Here is a 27864-nt window from a genome sequence, read left to right as displayed (position 1 = left end):
AAGACAAGACCAAGACCTCTGAGGTCGAGTCCGAGACCAAGACTCTGAGGGTCGAGAGACAAGACCAAGACCTCTGTGGGTCGAGACAGAGACAAGACCAAGACCTCTGTGGGTCAAGACAGAGACAAGACCAAGACCTCTGAGGGTCGAGTCCGAGACAAGACCAAGACCTCTGTGGGTCAAGACAGAGACAAGACCAAGACCTCTGTGGGTCAAGACAGAGACAAGACCAAGACCTCTGTGGGTCGAGACCGAGACAAGACCAAGACCTCTGAGGGTCGAGACCGAGACAAGACCAAGACCTCTGTGGGTCAAGACAGAGACAAAACCAAGACAGCGGCCCACTGAGACCAAATCAAGACCATCGTTGTCATTTTCAAGATTTATTTGTAGTTTACAGTTATTTTGGCACACATATATCAATGTTTTCATAGATTTATCTCCATTGTATCTGATTAATGTTCATTTAGGCATAAAATAAGCCAAGCAAACTGTACTTAAACACTCTGTGCCCCTTTTTTGGTCCCTCACTCACAGTCCCTCATCACTGGCACTTTTGAAAACTAAAGAAAGTGAAGAAAGCGTGAAGGATTTTAAATCAGTTTTTTCAAGTTCCTAACTGGAGTTACATTCTTCTACTGGTTTTGCAGTGGGATTTAGCCTCTGTATATTTACCAATCGTGACAAATACAGATGCATTTGTGCACTTTTATTAGGCAGACTTCAGCCACATATCACAGTAAGAAGTTTATTGCCGACAGCAGCAGCCATAATGAAATATAAACTTGTCGAGTCTCAGTCCTTGAGTCCGAGACAAGACCGAGACCAAGCGCCATCAAGACCGAAACCAAACACCACCAAGACCGAGACAAGACCGAGACCAAACGCCTTCGAGACCGAGACCAGACAGAGTTCAAAAGCAGTTGAGTCTGAGATGAGGCCAAGACTGTATAAAAAATAAAAATAAAAAAAAAGTCTCGAGGCCAAGACCGGTCTCTAGTACTATGACACTAGTGACAACAGTTCACATGTAACGGACTTGATACTGTGTTTGGAAAGAACAGGATGCCCTCCCAGCTTCAGAAAACCAACTGTCGATATGAATACAGATGAGGACTTCTTTAGACTTAGAATGATGTAACAAAGTGCTGCTTGGAGCTCCAACTTTCTGATGAAATTATACTTCTAAAGTGTTTTACTCAATTATTATTTGGGCTTATTTTTTATGATCAGATGTAACATGGCCCCTCAAAATGCTGTATCTAAAGAAAGCTGTATAAATATCATGTGTACATATATTAGAATGTGTGCTAGGACAGACAAAGTTTATCTATACATCTATCCATCCATCTTTACAATGCTGTTCTGTTAGGTTACAATAAATAATCTCACTAGCACTGATATCGGTTAATATCGGGTATCAGCAGCTACTTAAAGCCATAATATTAACATCAGTATCGAAACAGAGAAAGCTGCATCAGTGCATCCCTAACACTAAGGACTTTTGTTAGGATAAATAACTAGGCTCAGCTATTTTGTTTAACCACTGCCACAGTTCATTATTGTACCGAGGTCGTGTGAAGATAAGAGCTCTGACCACAGCTGTGAGACTCAGATATAGGCCAAGACAAATGCATGATATTCTAAAGCATCTAACAGCGAACTAGTAACTAAATAGGGCAAGGACTTATTGATACTGATAGAGATGTGCTGAATCATGACTCGTCACCCTGATGATTCCAGCAAGATTCTTAAGTAAAGGGAGAAAGATGCAACACCTCTGAAGGTTGCTCACCGCAGTCTGATGAGATTGCGGAACGTGCCAAGAGACCTGTGCACCAACGAAGTCTAAACCGTGATAACCTCCCACTAGCCTGATTCATCAGCCGGTTTCACTTTGTAGAAACCGTTTGACCTCGCAGTGTTAGACTTTGTTCGCTCGATGGTAGGTGGGTACTTTTTATCATTTACCCAATTGCTGCTATTTGGTAGTCACGTATAATTAAGCTTTTCCCAAATCCCGTAGGAAGAAGGGCAATAGTGTCTTTCCCCTTGATAAAATTCACCAAACATTCTCTTTATTCTGGCTTTAAATCGTCGATCTCGGGAATCGTTAACACAGAATGTCTGGCTCTTCGTTGATTAGTGCCCGAACTCGCAGGGGTTCTTGCAAACAGCCTAGTGTATTCAGATTCCTGACCTAGTCGCTGGAGAGAAATGAAATTGAGCGGAGGCACTAGGTGATGCCAGCCTGGCTAGGAGCTAACTACAATGAAACTGCTCTGAAACTGAGAAAACAATAAGGAAAGCCAGGTCAGGTCCAGAGGTGTGAAAGCTACCGTTATGGTCCTGAATGATTCTGCTAATATGACCCCACACTCCAAGTTCAATAAACCGAGCTAACGAATAGAAACTGTAAACAAGTAGGTGTGTTAGTTTCATCGTAGTTAGCTCCTCTTTTCACGCAGATATAAGAAACTCTCCACCAACATTCTGACCAGAACTGAAGAAGCGAAACGCATTCAATTAAATAAACTTTTGCCCAGGTGACAAATTGAATTTCTCCTTTTGCCTTTAAAAGAATAAATAATCTGAGTCTCTGTACTGTTAATATCGTCAGCTACTTAAAGCCATAGTATTAACATCAGTATTGGAACAGGAAAACTGGATCAGTACATCCCTAACACTAAGGACTTTCATTTTTAGTTCCTTTTACAACATACCTGTGCTGGGGCAAAATTAACTGTCCTCTACTATTTTGCACAAAGGGTATGACCCTTTTAAATTCAGAAATAGCTCTCTTTCCGTGCTCTACTTATAGACTGTTGTCACCCAGAAATGCCGTGTGTAGCAGTGGTAGTAATAGTAGTTGGTAGTAGTGACCAGAGTTTGTATTCCCACAAAAATTGTCAAATAGATTTTCGAAAATGGCTGCATCTAATAATTCAAGTTTGCGACAAGGTTCAAAAAGTCCAGAAAAATCTCCATACTAACAAAAGTAATTACACCTAACGTCGTGCTCGTAGTTGGCCCCATCTGTCATCCGTCAACACTCCACTTACTCCAATTAAAACACCGACTCAGGCCCAGAATGGACCGGTGCAGATTTGAAGCGCCCAGACATTCTGAAGCCAGATTTTCTCACACTAAATGAGCAGAAGACTGTGATCAGGCTTTAGCCCCGGTTCTTATCCACGGGGCAGGGGAAGATTAGCCTGTCCCTGCCCAGAGAGAGGCTGCTGCTGCTGGGGGAGAGAGCCAGATTACAGAGGGGGCACAGTGGAGGCGAGGGCATGATTGGCAGTAATATGGAGCCATATTCTATTCGGGCAAAAATGGTCCTGGTTTAGCAGATTTTCAGGAGGCAGTTGGTGCACAGAAGAGAGGTCTTTATTGTAGGTCGTTTTGGGCGTATAGATTATTTCTCCATCTGGGTACTCCTGATCGGATGCCCCAGAAGCACTGAATGAAGGCTCCAATTCAGGCTATGTTTATATGATGACGGTCTGAACAGAAGAGGTAAAAGTGGCATCGCGCTTCACCTTTTTATTCCGTGTTTAGACGACCGTTTTCGGGAGGAAATCTGTGTGCAAACGATGATGCAAAAGTGTGTGGAATTTATATTGGGCATGCATGAAAGGTGGCTAAGTAGTGATGTGTGTGACCTAAACGTGTACGTGACGTGAGCAGATCTGACCAGAGTTTTGCGTCTTGGGCAGTGTAGACGGAAACGCTACAGCGGAGTGTGTTCAACTTTTCCACTCTGGAGGGTGGTTTCAGATTTTTGCATTTTTTAAGCCCCAAAAAGGCCGTCACCGTCTAAACTAAAGGCACTTCCCATAAAATATTTTGCCGTTTTTACCCGCAAGCGTTCTAGTGTAAACAGGCTTGCAGAGAACACATTTTTCTATGGGGATACTAAAATATATCCTCTGTCAACCTTCATTTTCCCTCTGCCCCCGTTTAAATGTGAAATACTATCTAGCAGGGGTCTCCAACCTGTAACTCAGGAGCTACCAGTAGCTCACGACCCTCTTCCAAATAGCTTGCCAAAGGTTTTCGGAATTATACATATTGTGCTGAATGACTCAAATTTGATTTAATTACTTGCCCATTACCATTGTAAATGTATCATTCTGATGCCAATGTTTGTGCACTAATAAATGGATAATAGTTGTGTAAATGTTTTGCAGGCATCAAACTGTACCCTAACCAGGCTGGCGCCACCTAGTGCCTCTGCTCAGTTTCATTTCTCTCCAGCGACCAAGTCAGGAATCAGAATACAATAGATGGTTCATAAAAACCCCAGAAGTGCAAGTTTGGGCACCAGCCAAACAGCAAAGAGCCATACATTCAGTGTTGTCAATGATTCCCGAGATCGAGGATTTAAAGATGGAATAAAGAGAATGTTTCGTGAATTTTATCAAGGAGAAAGACGTTATTGCCCTTCTTCCTACGGGATTTTGGAAAAGCTTTATATACCAGTTAGCCCTGTTATCACACATTACATACGTAACAACCAAATGGCAGCGACTGGTTAAATGATAAAAAGTACCCGCCTACTGTCGAGCGAATGAATTCTAACACTGCCAGGTCAGACGGTTTCTACAAAGTGAAACCGGCTGATGAAGCAGGCTAACTGTGCCCCATCTAAGGCTCTAATATTTACTCAGATTCTTGTGACTGCTGAAATGAGCAGCTCTCTGGCATTTTTATTTTGTAAACGTAACTTACCAGAGAAAAAAGGTTGGAGAGCCCTGCTATATAGGGTCATAGTTAAAGATCCACCGAAACTGGACAGTAAGACGATTTACTGTACAATGTTGGCCCAAACTGTCTCATAATATTGAACATTTATTTTTACAAAGTCGCTTGGTAATTACTTTAAATGATAAATAACAGTTACAAAACCTATTTGGATGATTTTTAACCATACATCATTTGTGTTTAAAAGATAAATGGTATTTTCTCTGCCCTAGTATCTGTTGATATCAGGTATTGGAACATAGATCAGTGCATCGCTGGTCATGGTTTCAGTTAAAACAATTCAACAAAAAAAATAATAATAATAATAAAGGGCAGCAATGTCGAAATATAATATTTTAAATAATAAAAGTTTTACGATTATTGAGAGAAGAAACCTGGCATGAACAATCTGACAGAAATCAGATTCCTCCCATCAAATCAAATTCCACATCCTGTGCATAACCAAAGCCACTTAGAAGAGAAATACATAAAGAGACATAAATAATAGAGTATTTACAAACCTCATCCTGCCACACACCATTTGACGGTTTCTCCCTATGGATCTGTACAAACCCACAGCCCACACAGCCCAGAGCACAGAGTCCCTCATTAGTAAAGCAAAGCCAGACAGAAAAGTTGGAACAGTGGAACATTCTAATCCGAAGATGAACATAAAGCACGGTCAGGTCACCAGCACGGGACAAACGACCAAACGCCTCTACCACCTGACTCATACTGCCATTTGAAGAAAATACATCTTTAGTGACAGAGCTGTGTAGGACTTACTTCATGACCAAGATGTATCCTGCGTACATGACGACCAGCACCACGCTCTCCCACCTGGAAACACAAAAGTAGATATTACAATCAGAATACATTCATTTTGTCGCCGTACCATCCTGTAAAAGCTCAGCGGGGCCTGGTTGGTTCTTGGATGGGAGACCACTGGGAAAATCAGGTGCCACAGTGGGGCGCCAGTCGCAAAAACTTCATTGTGTCCTTTGACAATGTGGGTGAAGCGTCTCGCCCAGTATGAAAGTGGTGTACGCGTGAGAGACGCTGGTGGTCGGAGGCAGAGGTGGGACCAAGTCGTTGTTGTTTTGCAAGTTTCAAGTAAGTCTCAAGTCTTTGAACTCAAGTCCATGTCAAGTCCAAAGTGAAAGACCGACAAGTCTAAGTCAAGTCTCGAGTCACTGGCCCATAAGTCCAAGTCAAGTTCAAGTCATTTCAAGACTTTAAACCAAAGAACCAAATATATCTTAGATTTTAGCGATTTATATAACTTTTAAACTAAATTGTACTGAAAAAGTCATGGTATATTTATATATGAGTATTTATAGTTGTAGAAATGCAACTTTTTCCTTTTTAAATGTCTTTGACAAGATCTTAGTGCAAATCGTTATGGTCAGAATGGAAAGAATTCAGATTTAAAAATGCTGTTATTTTGTCATGTAGTCTGCACTCAAAATGGAAAGATCATGTTCTTTGTAGTTCTCTTTGTTTTACTGTATAATACTGTATATTACTTTATTGTACTGTATATTACTGTAGTACGTTTGAGGATACCACATCACAGTACTTCAGTTACATCCAAAGAAACAAATAGTGAAGTGGGAGGGACATGTTCCAGTTTGTTCCTGTAAAATTAAGCACTGTATTTATCAACTGTAAAGAGTATTTTCTAAAAACCTATTTTTTAGGAGAAGCATCAAGTCTTCTCAAGTCACAGGCCATGAGTCCGAGTCAAGTCCCAAGCCACTGAGCTTTAAGTCCAAGTCGAGTCCCATGTCTTAGTCCATTTTATCAAGTCAAGTCTGACTCGAGCCCAATTCACGACTTACAAGTCCCCACCTCTGGTCGGAGGAACTGATGGCGCAGATTGGCAGCCATCAGTCTGTTCCAGGGCAGCTGTGGCTACAGTAGTAGTTTACCACCACCGGGTGTAGAGTGAATGAATAAATGTGAATGATCTGTAAAGCGTCTTTGTGACATATGTCTGTGCAAAGCGCTACATAAATAAAAACTTACTTACTATTTGAATGATGATAAAGTGTATTATTACATCACATAGGATTTAGTGAAAGTGAAATTATTGTGAAACTTACCAGACAATCTTCTCGTCATAGATGAACTGCAGAGGGAGACGTACATTTAGTTAGTTTATAAGGTGTAGTCTATGGGGGATTATTTTTGCTTAAATCCACAGAACTGAAGTGAACTGAACTTACTGCGATCAGAGCAATGACGGACAGGATGTAGTAGAACGAGTCCCTGAACACGGCCCAGAAGGTCAGCATCACCACCTGTCAATAAAACACACTCACCAAATTAATACAAAAATCTTAAAGAACTAGATAATTCAAGATCTTATACAGTATATACATTAATTATAGGCCCTTCCAAGAGTGTTTTAAGCCATGTTACCTCAGTAGAAACATACCTGGAGTTGTGTTTAGTTTCATTTACACATGTTTGAGTTATCCTGGTGTATTACTCTGTGTACATCTCTAAAGCTGAAAATGCTGTTCCACCTTGTGATGTCATTTAGCAGAAGTTCAAGTCAACAGCTACCATTTATAGGGATGTAACAATAACCGAAATATCGTGATATCGTTTTGTCAAAGTTCTCACAATCATATCGTGGACCATCACAATATATCGAATTACAAGTCTGTTTGCTTAAATTAAGAGTTATGGTGCAGCAATAGACAAAAAGACAGAGGGAACTACATAGACCATGATCCTTTGCTCCATTTCTGTGCAGACTACAAGAAGAAATAACAGTTCTAAGCACTTTGAAGTCTTGTCAAGGCATTTTAAGAGGAAAAAATTGCATATTAACAGTTTTATTAGCCTCCACAAAATATCGAGATAAATATCGTACCGTGAGATGTATATCGTGAAATATCGTACAGAGAGATTTGGATATTGTTACATCCCCAATCGTGAGCCTCCACACCATATCTTGAGCTTTCCAACGATATCACAATAAATATCGTACCGTGAGGTTCATACTGTGACAATATCGTATCGTGAGACTCGGATATGGTTACACCCCTAACCATTTACCTTTTGTTCAGTAAAGTTTGGCAATTTCAGGGCTTAAATGATCCAAATTATTGTAGTGAAGGTGCATGGAGTTTAACAGGACAGAGTGGAAAAGAGATTGTTTTTAGTTTGGGAGAAGAACTCAGCCTAAATTTGCAGAGTTTGTGCGATAAACAAGCGTGAATGAAACAAAACACAACTCCAGGTGTTTGTGATGAGGAAACATTATAATATAGATCGGAAAATAGCGTAATATGGTCCATTTAACTACATCCTCGCACATTTTTATAAGAGCTGGCAGTTGCATTATTCCCTTTTCTCTCATCTGTGCATTCCAAATATTTGTGGTCGTCGTAAATATGAGTTTGTGTGGAGCCAAATGAGCAGATGGTTTAGTTCTCCTTCAGCGGACTCGAGTGGACCACATGTGCCGTCGGAAACCCGCCGCGAACATCAGGCGCGAGCGAGACGGGAGCGCACCTGTCCGGCGAAGATCCCGCACACGCCGATGATGCAGAGGATGTTGAAGACGGCCGAGCCCACGATGGTCCCCACGCCCACGTCGCCATGGGTGATGAAGACGCCTGCGGGGACAGAGGCAAAGTCAGGAGGCAGCCAATCAGAGGCAGGGAGGATGGGGACGAAGAAAAGAGGCAGCCAATCAGATGTAAGGAGAAGGGGACAAAGTGAAGAGACAACCAGAGAAGTAGAGACAAAAGGAAACGGAAGAAAGAAAGGAGACAGTCAAGCAGGGACATGGAGAAGGGGACGAAGCAAAGAGGCAGCCAATCAGAGACGAGGAGGACAGAGACAAAGAAAGGAGGCAGCCAATCAGATGTATGGAGAAGAAGAGAAAGTGAAGAGACAACTAGAGAATCAGAGACAAAATGAAAGAAAGGAGACAACCAATTAGAGACATGGAGGACAGAAGACAGCCAATCAGAGAAATGGAGGACAAGAGACAGCCAATCAGAGGCAAGGATGACAGAGACAAAGAAAGAAGGCAGCCAATCAGAGGTATGGAGAAGGAGACAAAGTGAAGAGACAACCAGAGAATCAGAGACAAGAAAGGAGACAGTCAAGCGAGACATGGAGGACAGGAGACAGCCAATGAGAGGCATGGAGGACAGGAGACAGCCAATGAGAGGACATGGAGGACAGGAGACAGCCAATGAGAGACATGGAGGACAGGAGACAGCCAATGAGAGGCATGGAGGACAGGAGACAGCCAATCAGAGACATGGAGGACAGCAGGGGACAGCCAATGAGAGACATGGAGGACAGGAGACAGCCAATCAGAGACATGGAGGACAGGGGACAGTCAAGTGGAGGACAGGGGACAGCCAATCAGAGGCATGGAGGACATTAGACAGTCAATCAGAGACACGGAGTACAGGAGACAGCCAATCATAGATATGGAGGACAGGGGACAGTCAAGTAGAGACATGGAGGACAGGAGACAGAGGCATGGAGGACACTGGTCAGTCATGTAGAGGCATGGAGGACAGGAGACAGTCAATCAGAGACATGGAGGACAGGAGACAGTCAATTAGAGACATGGAGGACAGGAGACAGTCAAGTAGAGACATGGAGGACAGGAGACAGTCAAGTAGAGGCATGGAGGACAGGAGACAGTCAAGCAGAGACATGGAGGACAGGAGAGGACAGTCAAGTAGAGACATGGAGGACAGGAGACAGTCAAGTAGAGACATGGAGGACAGGAGACAGTCAAGTAGAGACATGGAGGACAGGAGACAGTCAATCAGAGACATGGAGGACAGGAGACAGTCAATCAGAGGCATGGAGGACATGAACATGGGAGGAAATGGCCGATCAGGGCTGATGAAGACGAGAACAGTGTGAAGGGACAGACAATCAGAGGAAGCGCAGTGGACACAACCTGAGAGTGGAGACAACGTGAGAAAAGTCCAACAGAAATCAGGAGGAAAAGGACCATGTGGGTGGGTGGTCCTATATAATTTCAGCCTGGAGAGGGCGCTCTAGTCTTGTGTGTCAGTATCTGCTACTCCTATTACTCCTGTACCATTGTCACCTGGCTCTCTACTGCACATGTCTCCTGCAGAAAGAGCCTCTGTCCTGTCTGTGTCAGTGTCTTGTAGGATTTCAGCAGATTTCAGGCTCCCCGGGGCCGAGGTGGGGCTAGTTGTAGTATCGATCAAGTATGAGTGGATGTCCGGCTACTGAGGTTTGCATAAATGATGTGAACAAATGTCTCACTCATGTGCATTTGACGCATACGGGTCATTAAGACATATCCCACTCACTAAAGTTCATTTAGCATCATAACTTATTTTATCACACGGCGATAAACTGGAAATCATATTCTGCACATTACAAGTCGCAAGGAGTGAAATACGCAGCCGAAAAAAGTTTAGAGTGAGCGAAGAAATTGTGAGGGACTGGGGGAAAAGCGGAGGATGCTCGAACTGCAATGAAGAAAACAAAAAAAGCTCATCGCAGACGACAAGATTTAGCTGGAGTTGGCGGAGTTGCTCAGAAGTGACAGCGAGGATGAAGAATTCAGTGGATTTAGTGATTTGGAGTGAGATGGAGAGTTTGGTAAACTTGTTCTGTTCTGTTGTTTATGTTATAGTTTATCTGAAGAACTGTTCATATGTGACGTTAACAGTCTGTTGTTCTCTGTTCTATTGTTATTACTAGAACTTAACTTTTCCTGGTTTCTGATTTTATAAAACAAATTTCCCCAAAAAAGTGTGACTTATACATGTTTTTTTCTTCTTCATGCATTTTTGGCTGCTGCTTATACTTCGGAGCGACTTATAATTCAAAAAATGCGGCAAGTCAGCTCTTTCTGCTGAGATTCTGTTCAAATGTTCAGATCTACACAGATGCAAAGGACCGTGAACAAGTGGCAGCCAAATTATCAGTGGCAATGGACAAAGTTTCTATGGTTGAATGATTCCTTAAACATTAAATGTAAAAAAAAATGCAACAGTATTTTGCATAATATGTTTGTTATAGTTTATCTGAAGAACTGTTCATACGTTAACAGTCTGTTGTTCTCTGTTCTATTGTTTTTACTAGAACTTGACTTTCAAGATGAAATGTCGGTTCCTGATCTCTGATTTAATCAAATAAATTTCCTCCAAAAAGTGTGCCTTATATTTTTTATTCTTCATTTTGCATTTTCTGGCTGGTGCGACTTATACTCTGGAGTGACTTATAGTCCGAAAAATATGGTAGTTAAGTACAATTTGTAGCATTTTACTTTCTTATTCTAATTGGACACGTCAAATTAAAAGGCCCAAACAGGATAATCAGATGAACCGATATCAGATACAGCAACGTTTTCTGCAACAACATCCTACACCAGCATCGTATTGGCTCATCCCTGATATTTATACTGCGTAGGTATTGTATATGTTGAAGGGCAAATGTAAATGTGTATATATAATGTGCACGTACCGATGACTGATGCGAAGAGCTCGGGAGCAGAGCTGCCCGCCGCCATGAACGTGGCTCCTGCTACGTCCTCACTCAGGTCCAGTTTCTACACCAAAACACAGGACACACATGTAAACAGACCTGTGCAAATATGTCCTACTGCGCCGTGAGTCAAGGTAAACATGTGAGGACGACAGAGAGGAGAGTGAGTGTTTAGGCCTGTTTATTGTTCAGAAAGTCATAGAAGGAATAATCATTTGGAGCCAGATTCATATTTGGTATTATTTTTCGTCGAGGTGGAAGGTTGAATATATAACTTCAAGGACTCGTTTGGGTTAAATTTTGCTCCTTATTTATTACTGTATTATTGTGACAGACTCGTGAAAAAGTACAAGGGCGTTTTACTGACCACGGCTAAAAGGAATTATTCGAATAACTTGACAGAAACTGAATGTGTAGTGTAAAGTAAACGTGCAGAATCCTACCTCACAGATCTTCTCCAGAGACGTCACAAAGTACTCGTCACAGGTGATCGCCAGAGCCAGGAACATGTACAGAGTCTGAGGAGAGAGAAGACTGTTTACAAGAAGCATTTATATGGAAATCTTTACTCTAATCCAGGGGTGTTAAACTCAAATTCACAGAGGGCCAAAATTTAAAACTGGGACTATCATGGGCCAAACCAAACCTTCAACAACATCTGTATGTTTTCTCTTCTTATTAGATATGTAATGTTAAACTTTTTCTTATTAAAATAAATATTTAATAGTAGTTCTGCTTAAGCATTGAATCCAGAACAAGCCTAATGTAAAATAATGACAACATTTTAAATAATGTCTTTATAGTCGATCTGTAGCTGGTGGGCAGCTCTAATACATATTTGATATGATCTTGCGGGCCAAATATAATTATATCGCAGGCCCAATTTGTCCCCCTTGCCTGAGTTTGACATGAACTCAGGCAAACTCAGCCACTTGAGTTTGACGTCCTAAATGAACACTGAATATTTTTTCCCAAATAGGCCAACTTTATATCATATTTTAGTCTTACATTTATATTTATACATTATCTTATATTTTAGTCTAGTCTTAACTCTTTTACTGGGTTTAGGTTGATTAATGGTCATGGTTTTTCAACTAATAACCTGTTCTAATCCTGTAGACACTCTGGCCTTGTGCCTCTGTAAAATTCTCACGGAGTTGCTACCTCGTTATTCCATCATTCCACTGTTTTTTATTATTTTTATGCTTGTATTATTCTGTGGACTGTGTGTGCATTGTTACAGTTACTGTTTTAGGGACAGGACAGGCTACAATTGTGGGCACAGTTGCTTTAATAAATCAGACTTTATTCAAGACAACTTCTCAGTTTTTTTATAGTATAGAAATTTCACAATAGTTCCCCACAAAGGCGGGAACATGCAAGTCGTGACTTGGACTTGAGTCATACTTGAGTCGCTATTTTAAGACTTGACTTGATAAAATGGACTAAGACTTGGGACTCGACTTGGACTTTAAGGTCTTGGACTTGAGAGGACATGAGACGCACTTTTAAATCTGAATTATTTCTATTCGGACCGTAGTGATTCACACTAAGATCTTGTCAAGACATTAAAAAAAAAAAAAAGAACTAAATTAATTTCCACAATTCTAGTATACTCTTTTATACTCTTTATAAATACTCATGTATAAATACACCATGATGTTTTAAGTACAATTCAGTTTAAAATTCATATAAATTGCAAAAATCTAAGCTATATTTGGTACTTTGGTTTTAAGACTTGAAAAGACTTGAAGTTCAAAGCAGACGACTTGGACTTGACTTGGACTTATCGGCCAGTAACTCGAGACTCGACTTGGACTTGCCTGTATTTGACCTGGGACTTGAGGTCAAAGACTTTAGACTTACTTGAGACTCGCAAAACAACGACTTGGTCCCACTTCTGGTCCCCAATACTCCTTATGTTATATATTATATATGGTTTTCTATTATCACTAATGTATTTGTGTATTAAGAGTCCATACAAGAACAATGGCGCTACACAATTTTTACAATGATGTACTTCTGAATGAAAAAATATTCAGATGGGAGATGAATTGTACCAGGGATTTACCAGTTAAATTCTTTATATTTTCACCGTAGTCAAGCCAAAATGTAAACAAATTTTTAAAAATCTCATATCTATGTTACTATATTTTTGTCTCTCGAGGTTTGTGGCGCAGAAGCAAAGAAACAGCACTAAATCGATTCTATAAGACGTGACATCATTGCCTATAGACTCCAGTAGTGTGGTGTATACAGTGAGGGAGAGGGTGTTAGGCTCTATGCTGTCCACAGGGGGCAGTATAGGACCATAGCATGAGCATGGGACAGCAGTCATTTAAATATGCAGACATTACTATACTGTCTTAGTTAGAATACTGCAGTTTTTTTTATGCACAGTGCACTCTTCACTGCTATAATTCTCTATGTCTTATCTTATATAATCCATATTTATTGCCACATATCTCCAAGGGCAACCATTTTAATTAGCCCAAACTACATTAAGCACTCACTGAAATATAGTAGTAGTATAGTATAGTAGTATTAGTAGTATTTGAAGACAGTGCAGTCACTTAAAAAGATACTGTACCTGATTTTTTCCCCGTGTATTTAAGGAAAAATGATCTTGTACAGATATATTATAAAAACAGCTCTCGAAAAAGAAGAAGAAAAAGAAGAAAAAGACGAACATGGAGAAGACCAAAAGGAAGACAAAGACGACGGAGAAGATGAAGATGATGAAGAAGATGGAGAGGACAAAGAAGACAAAGAAGAAGAAGGAGGTGGGATTAAATACATTTTCTTCTTAGCACTAAATTTTTTGGGCCAATTTTTTTATTTTGTATTTTTTTGTTGTTATTTCTGCTGTGGTTTCATTATTAATGTTATGTGTTCCATAGTAAAAGAATGTACATTTCTTACTTGCCCAAAATAAATGCATAAATCAAAATCAAATAAGTCTAACGTGTTCTTCTAATTACGAAGTGTTTATTGTCCGATAATCAGGAAGTGCACGTTGGCAAAAGTCTGGTCTCGAAGCTGTGAAAAGCGACTATAAACTCATCGTGGTGAGTAATTCGGATGCTCGGAATGCAGAAGGTAAGTGAGGAATAACTCTGGATCTTTGCAAATGAACTACTTTTGCTTTTCCCGTTTTTAAAGATGATAAAATAATGTAGAGCACCTTTAAATGTTTATGGAAAACGTAGAAAACAGTGTCTATGTATCGTATTTGTGGTTTCAGCTTTCTGACATTATAATTCAAGAGATAATATTTTGTTTTCTAATCGTAATGGCAACACTGTTTTCTTCATTGTGACACCCATAGATCGATAATGTAATGGGACATCTAAGTCTGTTACAAAAAACACAAAATACTGATTAAAATACTGAAAAGTGCTTATGAACTCATCGTGGTGAGTAATTCAGACGCTCGAAATGCATAAGGTATGTGAGGAATAACTTTAGGATCTTTGCAAATGAACCACTTCTGTTTTTCACATTTTTAAAGCTGGTAAATTGACGTAGAGCACCTTTAAATGTTTATGGAAAACGTAGAAAACCGTGTATATGTTTCGTATTTGTGGTTTCAGCTTTCTGACGTTATTATTCAAGAGATAATATTTTGTTTTCTAATGGGAACAGTAACACTCTTTTCTTCACCCATGGATCGATAATGTAATGGGACATCTACATTTACTACAAAAACACAAAATACTAATTAAAATTCTGATAGGATAATTGCACGTAGGGCTGTCAAAAGTATCAAAACTCTGACACTAAAGTAATACCAAAACTAGATACTAATTTGAGCAGGTATAGATACTGAAAAAATATATATATACAATTAAAAAGACAATAAAAAAAAATTCTTATTTTATGTGAAATGTTGACTCTTGTGCACTTTTAAGTCATGTTGGAAAGCCGTTTTCTCATCAAAAACAGACCTGGAGTTGAGTTTTGTTTCATTCGCATCATGCTTGAGTAATCCTTTATTAGTCCGTCAACATTTCCAAAGCTCAGAATGCTCTGTTCCAACTTTGTGATGTCATGAAGTGATAGTTTTTGAGACAACCATCCTGAAATTTCCTGCCTTTTTACTGAACAAAATGCAAAATGCAGCAGAAATTATTGAAAAATGATTCTAGCGAAGGTGTATGGAGTTTAAAACCACAGTGAAGCGCTTCCTGCTTTACCACATGACATCACAAGGTGGAACAGAGTGTTTTCAGCTTTAGAGAAAGACTCCAGGTCTGTTTTTGATGAGGAAACAACATTATTACATAGATCAGAAAATAGTGTAATATGGACGCTTTAACAGGACAAAACTTGAGCTTTCCTGAACATTTTTAGTACGACTTTGAGCTTTATCAGAAAACAAAACCAAATGCCAAGATAAAAAAAAATAATATTATATGAAAACTACATTCTATCATTAAAAAAAGCTGAATTTTCTTCGTTTTTGTGTTATCATAATCTATATCAAGTGAATTCCTGGGTGTCGAAAACCAGACTTTGGAAATTTTGATTCCTAACGTGACTTGGAAACGTTCACACGGACTAAATTGAGTTTGATTTTCAGAGCAGAGTGGTGTTCAGGTCCGTGTTGGTAAACAAAACACATTTCTCGACGCGGAGCTGCGATTGGCCGAGCTCCACACGCCCACCGCTCCTTTGTGTCAGGTAGCACGTGTTACATAAGAGGCCCTTCTGCTGGCAGGATTTTTGCACAATTAGAAGCCAGCCGTCCGTGACCTTGAGATGACATTGCGTGCGGAGATCGTAATATACATGCAAACATCACTCAGAGGCGTTTTAAAGATGTACTATATTTGAGAAGTACTATATTTAAAGAAGTACTATGCGATTACGGTCTGAAAAATGAAGAAACAGCTTTGGAATGGCATCCTAATTATTCACCGTGATGAGCTCATTTGTGCTTTTCACAGCTTCCAGACGCCAAAGAGAAGCTTTCCGGTCACACTAATGCAAACAACAACTAGCATGCTAACAGAGCACCAGCGTAACTTCACGATTTGTGGCCGATAAGCTTTATTCAGGCTTACCGGAAAACGTTTGGAAACATGCAGATGACGACTTCCGTTGTAATTACAGATACTGGGCGTGTACATAGAACTATAATAATGTTTTCTTTTTTTTCTTATGTTTTTATTATAGATCCATGGGCAAGTGTGATAAAACTACACATTCAGCAGCAGCGGTCTTCACAATCTGCCAAAGTTTTCCATGGGGAATGTGACTCTAATCGCAGCTTCGATGTCACTTACAGGCAGCTGGTCGTAACTGTTGATCTGCTGAACATAACAAAACTACAGTGACATATATATTTTTTATGACGTTGGACAAATTATAATGCCCAAATTAATAGGCAATTTATTAAAGAAAAAACAAAAAGGAATACAATGACATCTAGATGAAGAAAATTATTTTTCCAGATTTACTACTGTCAACAGAGTTCGCCGGAAGTAATCACCCGCATGTTTCCAAACGTCTTCTGGTTTTATGATGTGAACGGGAATAGAGCCCATAAAAATGCTTTATAATCACACAGTAGTCTCATTTTGATTCCAAGAACTGCTTTTACAATACATCTGTTTTGTTGCAAGATATATTATACTTAAATAAATGGAAAAAAAAAAAAAAAAAGACTTATGCTGTTGTGCTTCAAAGTAGATTTTATACACTATTGTTTGTCTAGTCCTTTCGCTAACGTGAACGCTATAGGTACCTTTAGGTTTGCCATTTACATGTCTGCTGTTTGTTTTGCTTGTTAAAAGGTTGTATGGAAGATTTTTTTTTTTGTTTCAAACTGTCAGTGAAAGATTAAAATGCCATTACAGAGCTGCAGCAGCTTTGTAATTATGATGACCAAAAAAAAAAAGAACGAAAATCTATCAACTGTGGACGTAGTGTGGCCAGATAAACATCAGCCAATAGAAAACGAGGCTCCCTCATTTTCTATTGGCTGTTAGGTTGTCAATCAAACTCCCTAGTATAACTGACTCGTTGGAGCGCGGGGATTACGTGGTTTATGCAGCGGTTCTTAGAGGCTTTTTCGAACTGTCGCTTCCTCGCATTTCGCACAAAGTTTGTCGCGACGGCGGACGAGAATCCACGACCAGTTTGCCGCAAAAGAAAGTCCGTTTTTGAGGTCGCTGAAAGGCGAAGAGAAGAGGAAAAGGAGCAAAGCCAAACTGAGGTGATTCTTGGAGATCTCGTCCAGCGATGGCGCGACCGAAGCAGACGGAGGGTCTAAAAACTGACGCGTTGGTCGCTGAATTACTTCTAGACAGGAAACTTCAACAGTAATTCTGAATGCACACAAGGACTGTTGCTGTATTTCTCTTCCCTTAAAAAAATCCTCTATACAACCTTTAAGGCTATGTTTATATGATAACGGTCTGAACAGAAGACGTAAAAGTGGCATTGCGTCTTCACTTTTTATTCCACGTTTAGACAAGCATTTTCGGGAGGAAGTCTGCATGCATACGGTGACGCAAAAGTGTGTGGAATTCGTGTCTTTGGACATACGGAAGTTCTCACAACACACAATTTCATCAGCTACTCTTTCCGCAATGTTGTCCCACCATCGACTGGTTCTCCAGGTCTCGTCCATATCCGTCTGACTCGACTGTGACGACCTGGTGCATCCAGAATTTGACAGAGGTGATTGCAGATCCTTTTCTGTTCACTAATAGTATCTCTGCAGATTCTGTACATTTGTTGGGAGCCTCCTGTAAGTTTATTAGAGCTGCCAGAACAGTTTGAAGGTCCGTCACATGGAAATGATCCGACATGTTTGTTTCTGTGTACTGTATGTAAGTGACGTAAACGTGTACACGACCTGAGCAGATCTGACCAGAGTTTTGCGTCTTGGGCAGTGTAGACGGAAACACTATGGCGAGTGTATTCAACTTTTCCACACTGGAGGGTGGTTTCAGATTTTTGCGTTTTTAAGCACCGTCTAAATGAAAGGCACTTCTGATAAAATATTTTGTCGTTTTCACCCGCAAGCGTTCTCGTGTAAACCGGCAAGTGTTTGATCATCCTGATCTCCTGCTAATGTAAAGATCTTACATTTTGGAACTAAGAAAGCCCAATAACCAGCCAGGGCTTGGACTAAGGGCCTCCAACTTGTAGCTCAGGAGCAAGTAGCTCTTCACCCATTTCCAAGTAGCTCTCCATGGGATTTCTGAATTACACGTATTGTACTGAATAAGTAAAATTTGATTAACTAATTTACCATTGTACATGTATCATTTTGACTAACTTTGTACACTAATAAATGGATAATGGTTTATGTTTTACAGGCATCTAAATGTACTTCAGGCTAATTTCTTATGAGCACTAAAATTAGTAGCTTCGTGGCTTGGACTTCATTTGGCTTGGACGTTATTTAAGTGTTATTACCCCACTGCTCTGGGCTCACTGCAGCAGAAACTGACCATTTATTGGGACCGTTTATTATCGGTGCAAACATAATAAACCAACAGAGATATAGACCGTGTTTATGTAAGTTTTGGTGATATTTTACACATGGTTTCCTCGACAGGTCACACGGTTCACTGTAGACTCCCTCAACTAAAAATCAGACTCAGCACAATCTGGAGCGCTAACCTTCTCCTGGACCTGCACGCTCTAGTGGAGGAGCAGGTACGTGACACACAGAGACAGAGCGAGGATAAGAGATGAGATGAAGTAGAGAGAAAGAAGAGAGGAAAGATGAAAAAGGAGATTAAGCAGAGGAGATGTAACGAAAATTGAAATGGAAAATAAAGTGAAATGGGAGATAAGATAGTGAAGAGAGCTTGCGTAAAGAGATACAATGACAAAAAACAGATGGGAAGATGGGAAAAATGAAAGAAAAGAACGAAAGGAGGCAGAGAGAGAAAAGACTTACAGCCACAATGTGCAGCAGGACAGCTCCGTTCTTCCTCTCGTCGTTGCTGAAGAAATCCTCCGGGAACTCGTGAACGGCTGAAACACACACAGGTCAAAGTTAGAGCTAGAGATCGGGCTGATATATCAAATTTCAGATGGCAGATATTTTGTTTTGGTCGATCTTATGCTTAAAAAATAGACACAAAGCTTCATACTAAAAAGTCTTTTATTACACAGAGCGATTTAAGTCATGTTATAATGTTGTTACCTCCTCAAAAACAGTTGTGTTTTGTTTCATCCACACACGTTTGTAACCCTTTATTATTAGTCCGTCTACATCTCAAAACGCTCTGTTCCACCTTGTGATGTCATGTAGTGGTAGTTTTTAAAAAGTTAACAGCTCCTTTTACCTTTTGGTTCAGTAAAGATTGACAATTCCAGAGCTGAAATCATCCAACTGATTCTAGTGAAGGTGTGTGGAGTTTAAAAGTGTGTGATGGTGCTCTGAAGGGCAGTGACTTTAACCAGGCTTGTGCCACCTTGTGCCTTCACATAACTTCAGTTCTCTCCAGCAACTAGGTTAGGAATCGGAATACACTAGACAGTTTGCAAGAACCTCAGAATTTGAAGACCAATCAGAGAAGAGCTGTGAAGGCATGACGTGCAGTTCCACAAAAGGGTTTGAGTTTGACAACAGTAAACAAAGCGGTCGAGATGGATGTAGACGAAGACAGACATTCTGTGTTGGCAACGATTCCCGAGACCGAGGTTTTAAAGCCGGAACAAAGAGAATGTTTGGTTAATTTTATCAAGGGGGAAAGACGTTTTTGTCCTTTTTCCTATGGGATTTGGAGCATTACATACGTCACGACCAAATAGCAGTGATTGGTTAAATAAAAAAAAAAAAAAAATACCCGCCTACCATCTAGCGGACAAATCCTAATGGTGCAAGGTCAGACGGCTTCTACAAAAGGGAAACAGGCTGATGAATCAGGCTACAGTGACTTTGAGAGCAAAGGGACGGGAGGCTCAGAACGTCAAAAACGAAAGTGAAGCTAATAAAACACGGTAATACTAGAGATGAAACAATATCGTAATAAATATTGTACCGTGAGATTTGGATATTTTGGAGAAGCTAAAATAATTGTAGAAAGGTTAATTATTGCTTTTAAAATACATTGACAAGACTTTGGTTTGACTCCATACTGTCATAATCCCATGAAGTCAAGTAAAAAACATATTTCTTCATGTTGTCTGCACTGAAATGCATCATGGGATATGTAGTTCCCGATGTTTATTAGCTGTTACTACAATAAAACAATGCATTTAAGGCAAAGGGACTTGTATTTTGATATATTGTGACAGCTCTTGATATTATTGAGAAACTTTTGACGATACAATTTTAACAATATTTCGGTTATTGTTACATCCCTAGGTAATGCGTATAAGATTTTCCCTTTTATAGCATAGTAGTAAAATAACTCTTGATCTTATTTAAATGGGAGTTAGTTGAATAAAAGGGATGATTTTGCAGAAACACAGTAGCACAGAATAGATTTTTCCTCAAAATGGTGGATGACGACTCCAGGTGTTGTGACAAAGGAGTAGTTTTGTGAAGAAAAATAACAAGTTGGTATAATTCATCTGGTTTAATCTGGGAGAGGGGACGGTGCAGCGCTGGAGTCTGGGCGACCATATGTTGTTTGGGAAACATCACACGAGCGGCTCCGTCTCACACCTGTTTGAAATGACACTGGTTTAACTGGAAAAGATTAAAAAGGAAGAGAGTATTGTAGTGAGAGCAACTGAGAAAACAAACTGTAGTCGGAGTTTGTTTCATTTTTCCACACAAAGTTGTAGCACTTGTGAGTGATAATAACTGTAGGTGTGCAGGTAGTAGTAGTAGTAGTAGTAGTAGTAGTAGTAGTAGTAGTAGTAGTAGGTTTAATAGGTAGTAGAGGAGTAGCAGTAGTAGTTTAATAGGTAGTAGAGGAGTAGCAGTAGTAGTTTAATAGGTAGTAGAGGAGTAGCAGTAGTAGTAGTAGTAGAGTAGCAGTAGTAGTTTAATAGGTAGTAGAGGAGTAGCAGTAGTAGTTTAATAGGTAGTAGAGGAGTAGCAGTAGTAGTAGGTAGTAGTAGGTAGCAGTAGTAGTAGGTAGCAGTAGTAGCATTAGTAGTAGTAGTAGTAGTAGCAGTAGCAGTAGGTAACAGTAGTAGCAGCAGGTAGTAGTAGTAGCAGTAGTAGTAGTAGCAGTAGTAGTAGTAGCAGTAGTAGTAGTAGTAGCAGTAGTAGCAGTAGCAGTTTAATAGGTAGTAATAGTAGTAGCAGTAGTAGTAGTAGTAGTAGCAGTAGCAGTAGCAGTAGTAGTTTAATAGGTAGCAGTAGTAGAGTAGTAGAAGTAGTAGTAGTAGTAGCAGTAGTAGTGCTTTAATAGGTAGGAGAGTAGTAGTAGTAGCAGTAGAAGAGTAGTAGTAGTAGTAGCAGTAATAGTAGGTAGTAGCAGGTAGCAGGTAGAAGTAGTAATAGTTTAATAGGTAGTGGCAGTAGTTTAATAGGTGGTAGTAGTAGTAGTAATAGTAGCAATTTAATAGGTGGTGTTAGTAGTAGTAGTGGTAGTAGTTTAATCGGTAGTAGTAGTGGTTTAATAGGTAGTAGAGTAGTCGTAGTAGCAGTAGTAGAGTAGTAGTAGCTAGCAGTAGGTAGCAGCAGGTAGTAGCAGTAGTAGTAGTTTAATAGGTGGTGTTACTAGTAGTAGTGATAGTAGTTCAATAGGCATTAGTAGTAATATTAGTAGTAGTAGTAGTAGCAGCCATCATCGTCAACAACATTTAATAGGTGGTAGTAGTAGCAGTAGTGCATATGTAATAGATGTAGTCATTGAGTAGGTACTAAATAGGTAGGGTAATAGGTGCAGTAGTTAGTAAGTTAGTAGGTAGTAGTTAGTAGTAATAGTAATAGTAGGCTAGTAGTAGCAGCAGTGTAGCTATAGTAATAGTTGCAGTACTTTTGTCATAGTAGTTGTAGGAGCACTATTCACTTGCAATTGCAGTAGTCACGGCAGGTAGCAGTAGTACTCGTTTGTTTTGTTGTAGATGCAGAATCAGTAGCAGTATTTACTTGCTTTTGTACTATTGCAGTAGCAGTAGTAGCAGCAGTAGTAGTATTTATTCTCAGTAGCAGTAGTTGGTGCAAAACAACAACAAAAATGTACTACTACTCATCACGGTTGTGTATTTTTTTTTATTTCATTCAATTAAAATTTTATAAGCAAAAACACCCACCAACTCCCTTTATGCAAATGATAAAACAAAAGAGCTTTCGTGTAAAACTTCAGACACGATTTGAACATCCACATTCTATATTTAGAGCCTTGTACACACACACACACACACACACACACACACAAAGGCACTGCTGCATGCTGGGACTTCTCATCCATCACGTCCGACCTCCAGCAGAACACAGTGTGGAGCGGACTGAACCATACGGAACCACCCCGGGACAGAGGCAAACACACCTGGAGGAGGGGAGGAGGGGGCAGGGGAGGGCATCTGCAGCAGTGGCCCCCGCGTGACCCTGTCTCACCTTGGAGCACAACTTTGTTTATGTTAATGCCCGAAAAGGCTGAGTAATGGATGGTGCGTTTCTACGACGGGTACGACGGGGCATTAAAACGAGCGATGGGACTTTTGGATATTTTATGGGATCTGAATCTTTTAAATCTGCTGCTCAAAAGACGGATGACAAAGAGAAAGGACCAAAACTCAGACTTGTAAAAAAAAAAAAATAAAATAAAATGTTCAAACTGAGAGTGGACATGTATTTACCCTTTGGAGTTATGCATAATTTAAAGGTGCACTGTGCAGCTTTTTTGGTGGAATGTCGATGAAATGCTTGTCTCCATGGCGATGTTATTGCTTTGTCTGTATGTACGGCAGGGGTGTCAAACTCATTTTGGTCCGGGGGCCGTATCCAACTGACTTTGATCCCAAAGGGGCCGGATCAGAAAACTCATGTCATATAAACCCCAAAAATAACAATAAGTTCAAATATTTGTGCAGAGAAATGCAAATCTATTACAGAAATCTTTTTTTAATTGATGAACTCTTTCTTTTACAAAATATTATAATATTATGAACAACCTGAAACTTTAAGAAAAATACAATTTCAACACAATATTTTAACATGAACTTGTTTAACATTAACTTGTATAAATAGGAATACGCAAGTTTTTCTTGGAAAATCCTGCACTCGGCTCCACTTTTCTCATTTTGGACATTTTTCTGATGAGGGTGTCACGGTCAACAGTCAAAACGACGATCGTCCTTTAAGAGCGTTTGGAAAGAGACAAGTCTTCATTTGTGCTGCTCTCTGGTGGGAGGGGCCACGTACAGAGACACTGGAGACGCTGCTGTTATAAACACCACAGAAAATTAACAATATTTTAATAAAAAATAGAATCAAAATATTTTAGTAGAAAATCAGCCGAGGGCCAGATTAAAGGTCTTGGAGGGCCGGATCTGGCCCCCGGGCCGCATGTTTGACACCTGTGATGTACGGCATTAAAATTTTCAGAATTCCTGTTTTTAAGGTATTTCTGAGCTATAAAACCACCTGTAATTGAATAAATGTAAAGTAGAGATGTTTAATGTTATACTGTGGAACATTTCAGGCAGAGCAATGGCATCTCTATAGAAACAGGCAGGTTTTCATGGAGACGCCAAGGTAATTATAAAGTTTTGTGGTGCACTTTTAAATAAAATGTTGCAGGTTGCGGTGATAAGCGACCAATGAGCTCCTTCGTTTCATATTCGTCCCTGAAATAAGCAAATCTGATTGGACGACCAAGTTTGGGCCTGGCTTGAAACGCGACGCAAGGAGTGTTGACGAGACGAAAAATTCAAACATGATTTTGATTCGACTCTATAGTCAATACCGATTTTGATACCCAAATGATCATTTTAAAAGCTCTTTTAGACAATGTTGTAATTTTCACCACAAAGTAATTATAACATAACGTGATCTCAATATGAAACTGTTCAGGAAAGGTCACATTTTATCAAGTATGAATATTTACTGATGAATATTTACAGATACTAGTTTTAATATCAATGAGCATTTGATTTTCAATAATTCTGACAACCCTGGATATCATTCTGAACTTGCAGACATTTAAAAGTGGATAAAACTTTGCCATCGCTCATTAAAACCATAGATCAGTGTTTCCCAAACTTTTTATTTTCCGGGGACCCATATTTTAAAAGTCACAAATTTTTGCAACCCAAGTCAATAGACATTATTCATAAATCACAAAATAAATTTGTGACCATTATTGAACATTATTGAGGATATTTTATTGTTGACTCAGTGATCGTGTCTTTCTGAACAATTAGTATTATTCAAGTTTTAAACAATTAAAAACAGTAATCAGTGTTTCCCACAGAAAATTGGGTAGGCAAGGCGGTGCTGCCGAAAAAGTAGTGGAGGGCTGTGGAGATTGGAGCCAGAGTTGATGGAGCCGGAAACACCCCCATGCTCACTTCCTACTTGGACTGAGGCTAATGAGTTGACTATGTTCATTTATATAAACAGTAAGGCTGTGCAAATAATTTCGATTTGTGTATCAAACGATCTCCAAGCTCATAATCGAGTTGAAATGATTTAAAGTTTAACAAAGTTTATTTTGGGATATTTTTATTTATTTTTTTTTTTGTAGAACAGCTGGATGTATAGTTTATTTTGGATACATTTATGTTTTTCTCTGCCTTACTTCATGTTCAAAGTTTATTTTATTCATTTTATGTTTTATACATCGCAAAACTGCTATAAGGTTCATATTTGTAGCCTATATTTATTTTCAATTTGAAAGTTTTGCGTAAATTATCAATAAAAGTGTTTTTGTTTTCTTTTGTTGTTGTTTTTTTTAGAAAGAAATGCTGAATAAATGCATTATGTAACTAAAAAATAATCATTTGAATAATTGTGATTTCAGAATTGACCAAAATAATCATGACATTTTTTTTTCCATAAATGAGCAGCACTAATATACAGTCTATAAATAAAACTCAACTTCACCAACAAACTACTCCGTGCTTTAAAACCATAAATATAGGTCAGTAAAATCAGAACTATACTACACGCATACTTGTACTTTTATCACCTATAGACACACAGCTGAGACTCTGGCTGCATCTGTCCTTTACCTTTACCACAAATATACCGTGTGTAATTTGCGCACATGACTAAACGCGCATTACGTTATAGTTGTGGGTAATCTGGGCCCCGCTCCTTCGTGTGTGGAGCGTCTAACGCAATTAAACGAGATAAAAAGGTTCTGATCTGTCATAACGTTTCCTCATCGCAAACAGACCTGGAGTTGTGTTTTGTTTCATTCACACATGTTTAAACACATAAACCCTACATATTTAGGCTGAGTTCTTCTATCAAACAGGAAAAAAAACCTCTGTTCCATTTTGTGATGTCACGTGGTAATACAGGAAGTGCTCCACTGTGGTTTTTAAACTCCATACACCTTCACTAGAATCATTTGGATCATTTAAAAGGTCCTAAATTGCACGATTTGGACTTTCTTGAGCTTTTAGCAGGGATGTAACTATATCCAAACCTCTCTGTACGATATTATCACGATATGCATCTCACGTTACGATATTTATTGCGATATGTACAGAAAACACTAAATTGCGGCCGTTTGCTGCAGGTGTTCCAATCAGTGGGAGCAGGTAGAAGGTGCTCTTGGAAAAAGGATCAAAACTTAAAACACAACAGACACTCCAAAGAAGTAAAAACCAGAAAAATATAGTTAAAAGACCTTTATTTAAACTGGTCTTCATCGGGGCTTTTTACTTATTTACTGCGATATTTTGAAGAGGCTGATATAATAGTAGATAGGACACTTTTTTTGCTTTTAAAATATCTTTACCAAATTTTTTAGTGTGAATCATTTCCGTTATAATCCCAAGAATTCCAGCAAAAAACATATTTCTTCATGTTGTCTACGCTGAAATGAATCATGTAGTACATATGCAGTTCCCGATGTTTCTACGCTATTGATACTATAAAACCATGCATTGAGGCAAAGGATTTTGTAATTCGATATATTGTGACGCCCCACGATCATGATATTTAGGTTATTGTTACATCGATAGCTTTTAGTCATGTTATTATGCGGTTACCTTCTCAAAAACAGACCTGGACTAGTGTTTTGCTTCATTCACAAATATTTAAGTAAGTCTTTATTAGTCTGCCTAGATCTTCAAAGCTCAAAATCCCACCTTGTGATGTCCTGAAGTTGTAGTTTTCAAGTTAACAGCTACATTTGACCTTTAGTTCAGTACAGATCGGCAATTCCAGAGCCGAAATCAATCATCCAAATGATTCTAGTGAAGGTGTATGGAGTTTAAAAACACAGTGGAGCTCTTCCTGTCTGAGTGTTTTCAGTTTGAGAGAAGAATTCAGCCTAAATTTGCAGAATTTGATTGTTTAAATATGCATGAATGAATCAAAACACAACTCCAGGTCTGTTTGTGATGAGGAAACGACATTATAACAGATCAGAAAATAACATAATATGAGCCTTTTAAGCTCCAGAATTGCTGTTCACAAGTATCACTGAGTGCGTATACATGCACATCAATAACCCGGTTATTCGCCATATCCCGGTTATGTCAGTATTCGGGTTACTGCGTTTACATGCGCACTGAGAAACCGGGATACTGATATCCACGTATACATGATCAAATGGAATATCCCGGTTTCTTGACATAATCTTACAAATGCGCAGGCGCAAAAATTAACTTAAATCGATTTAATAAACCAGGAAAAATACAAACCGTGAGCCTTTAGCATAAGAAGCTAAGGAGCTACGAGATCTCCCACAATCCACTGTGCAGATTCTTCATTAAAATCTTCTGCATAAATAAACTCAACTTTACAACATATAAACCATAAACACTATAGACACATCAGCCCGTTTGATCAGATAATTCAGCTGTGATCACATTTGTTTATGTTTTACAGAAACGAAACTTAAGACCGTAGGCTAATTAGCATAAACTGTTAGCGGCGATAAAAAACAACTCGCTCCTTGCGCCGCTGATGCGATCAGTTTCTTTTGGACTAAATGACACACGACTCTGTGGATTATGTGTGTTATTTCTGTGACAGAAGAGGTGCTGAATGATGGTAAGTGTGTTCCGTGCGTATATAGTAGTATAGGAGATAGTTCATGTTTTAGCTTTTCAGCGTCACACGAGTGCAGGTCGTACGAGTGCAGATTGTACGTGTGCAGGTTTAGCGCAGCTCTTTATTTTACAGTCATTTCACTCGTTTGGTCACTTTATTTATGTTGGTCAATTTATTTATGTGACTACTGTTGTGGTGAAAGGCTGGAAAGTGTCTTTTGGACGCATGCGCACTCAACTTTATGTTGCAGTAACCGGGGTACTGCGTATACATGCCACAAGTAACCCGGTTATTATCGGAATAAACCAGCTACAGTAACCCGGTTTCTGATAACCGGGATACTGCCATAACCGGGTTACTGAAACCGGGTTACTGCGTATACATGCACCATCAAGAAACCGGGATACTCAAAAAACCCGATCATAACCGGGTTATTGATGTGCATGTATACGCACTCACTATGACATCACAAGGTGGAGCAGAGCATTTTTAGCTTT

General features: G+C 39.4%; 1 protein-coding gene across 3 annotated transcripts in view; it reads right to left on the bottom strand.

Moving 5' to 3' along the window:
- The window catches only part of slc24a4b (solute carrier family 24 member 4b), a 148115-nt gene that overhangs the window by 33763 nt on the left and 86488 nt on the right, over positions 1-27864 (bottom strand). For all 3 annotated transcript variants that reach the window (XM_020929276.2, XM_055149704.1, XM_055149705.1), the window contains exons 3-9: positions 19184-19260; positions 11706-11780; positions 11242-11326; positions 8275-8378; positions 6975-7049; positions 6852-6877; positions 5533-5586 (exon numbers count right to left, since the gene is read on the bottom strand). In XM_020929276.2, coding sequence (XP_020784935.2) covers positions 5533-5586; positions 6852-6877; positions 6975-7049; positions 8275-8378; positions 11242-11326; positions 11706-11780; positions 19184-19260 — 496 coding nt within the window. The remainder of the gene's footprint in view (positions 1-5532; positions 5587-6851; positions 6878-6974; positions 7050-8274; positions 8379-11241; positions 11327-11705; positions 11781-19183; positions 19261-27864) is intronic.

Source organism: Boleophthalmus pectinirostris, unplaced genomic scaffold, assembly GCF_026225935.1.
Source record: "Boleophthalmus pectinirostris isolate CB_2022bp ecotype Guang Dong unplaced genomic scaffold, ASM2622593v1 HiC_scaffold_13, whole genome shotgun sequence".
Classification (NCBI taxonomy): Eukaryota; Metazoa; Chordata; class Actinopteri; order Gobiiformes; family Gobiidae; genus Boleophthalmus; species Boleophthalmus pectinirostris.
This window is presented reverse-complemented; position numbering and strand designations above follow the sequence as displayed.